At 29.8% G+C, this 2334-nt stretch overlaps 1 protein-coding gene across 1 annotated transcript in view; it reads left to right on the forward strand.

The window, feature by feature from the left end:
- Nucleotides 1-2126, forward strand: part of LOC117175060 (succinate dehydrogenase assembly factor 3, mitochondrial) — a 41760-nt gene extending 39634 nt beyond the window's left edge. The window contains exon 2 of the mRNA XM_033364599.1: nt 1822-2126. Coding sequence (XP_033220490.1) covers nt 1822-2004 — 183 coding nt within the window. The 3' untranslated portion in view covers nt 2005-2126. The remainder of the gene's footprint in view (nt 1-1821) is intronic.
- The last annotated feature ends 208 nt before the right edge of the window (nt 2127-2334 follow it).

Raw genomic sequence — 2334 nt, forward strand, 5'->3', positions numbered from 1 at the left:
TTAAATTGCTGAAAAACGGTATAATATCACATGTGGTAAAAATAAAACAATTAACGAACTGGGTATTCCAAATCGAATTATTTCAAATTTAATAATGTTCCACAGGGAACATTTAAAATTCGTTGCCACACTTCTTAAGTGATTAAACTGTACAATTTAAATTTACAATCAAAGTGATATTGTTTTATGTTTGTATCTTATTAATTGACTAAGCACTGTTTTCCGCACGCGTACAATATTGTTATTATTTAATTATTTAGTGTAATACATTTTAAATCTATATTACCCGGCATTAATTGAATTGCGGCTAAAAGACCATAGCGGGCAAGCCCAGCCAACAATTAAATATTTTCTGCTCGACGTAGATGCTTGTGTCAATTGAGACGCTGGTTACAAAGAAAGTAGATATAAAATTATATTTCTTGAATGGAGAGGTGCCTAAGCACTTGAGAATAAAGTTACAAATTTTAATTTTGAAAATACGTATCCCTATTGAAAATTTAATTACGTATTTTTTTCCCTTTTAAGGAAAAATTGTAGCTTTCTGAGTTTTTGAATCACTTAGACAAGACTATTTTTACCTAATTAAAATATTTCGCACTTTTTCACTTGAACTCGCGACGAAGTGGGAAGTTGAAATTTTTTTTCATAAAATTCATATGAAGTATGTATTGCCATCTTTTGCGACTGATGAAATTAGATAAAGTTTAAAATGTTTTTTAGGAAAAAAGTAAATAATTTTTTCTGAGGTGTTGCACAGTTCGTGCACAGACTTGATCGTTTCAGGAGTCGAGCCAGACAAGCTGTTGTCGCCACAGAGCTAAGTGAACACTGCCTTAGAGTACTTTAGAGATCTTTTAATTTGAATACAATAAACAATGCAATACTGTGGTTTATAATCAGTATTTTTTCTTCCTGAATAAAATTTTTTAATTTTGCCACTCCTTGAGACACGAAAGTTCTTATTTGAAAAAAATAAAAGTTAATTTTTAGAATGAATCTACTATTTTATTAAAGAGAAAATAATGAGCTTTAAGGGAAAAAGTCTAGTTAAATTAACCAGTAAATTGATCTAAAATTGTTGTTTGAGTAAAAGTTACAACTCTCGCATTTTATTTTTTTAATTAAATAATTAATATTTAACAAACATTTCTATTTTATTTTAATTTTATTTATCTTGTTAAGTTATATTAATTATTAGATATTTTTCATTTTAATATCCACAGAAAATATAATACAAGTGATTCTAAACTATCTCTACCCATTTTATTCAACTTAGAATAAGTGCTGATTGTTCATGTTTTACATAAAAATGATCGGTGTCTGACCAGTCTCTGCTACGGTGTTTCAGCTAACGGTGCAGTAACGTCTCCCGACCCGAACGTAGCCTACGAGGGAGAAGATCGATCGCACCGGAAAGTTCAAACATCAACAGATTGATCAATATTTTTTTAATCGAGCTAAAACTGTCCAGCAAACCTCTTCGAACCTTCCTGAACATCTTTTTCACAGACAGTTTTCGATTACTCAAATTTAGCTTGACTCCCGAAACGATCAAAGTTGTTTGTGCACGAATCCAGATTTCGTCGCGACTTGAAATGAAAAAAGGCGAAATATTTTAATCAGATAAAGAAATCCAGTTTTTTATGATCAGTTAAAAAATAATAAAGTAACAATTCTTGGTACGTCCTAAATCTGGTTTTCTTAAATCTGAATTTCAGTTCATCTTATAAATAAGAAAACCTGGACTATACTAGTTATTATACTGCACGCTCGTAAACACTCCTCTCTTCACGTAATAATCTTGTAAATTATTTTTAGGATTATGCTATCTCTTTGGGAAAGCAACTTGGATTGCAGGGTATAAAAATGGCGAAGCCATTAGGAAAAAATTTAAGCACCGATAATTTAGAAAGATTAAGGGATGAGCAAGTACATCAATTATACGAGTTATTAATTGCTACGAGAGGTGGTCCAGAAGACACGAACATGACTTCTTCATGATGAGGTTTATAGTAAAAAATTATTTTTGTGTAAATTGGCGCTAGAAACATTTGTTATAATCTTATTTATTATTAATAGGCCTATATCTTATTGTTGTGAAAAATAAACTATTGTTTAAAAACTGGTAAATCTTTTTTATGAATAGTAATCATATAATAATTGGAATTGAAATTAAGGTTGATTGGAACTGATTAATTAATGCTTTAGATGTCTCAGGGCATGTATAAAAGGGATACTTATTTAACACGTTATGTCAGCAAAATTGTCAATTTTGGTAAAACGCTATATAATTCAAACATGTTTTCGTTTCAACTAATATGTATAATTATA

Source organism: Belonocnema kinseyi, chromosome 6, assembly GCF_010883055.1.
Source record: "Belonocnema kinseyi isolate 2016_QV_RU_SX_M_011 chromosome 6, B_treatae_v1, whole genome shotgun sequence".
Classification (NCBI taxonomy): Eukaryota; Metazoa; Arthropoda; class Insecta; order Hymenoptera; family Cynipidae; genus Belonocnema; species Belonocnema kinseyi.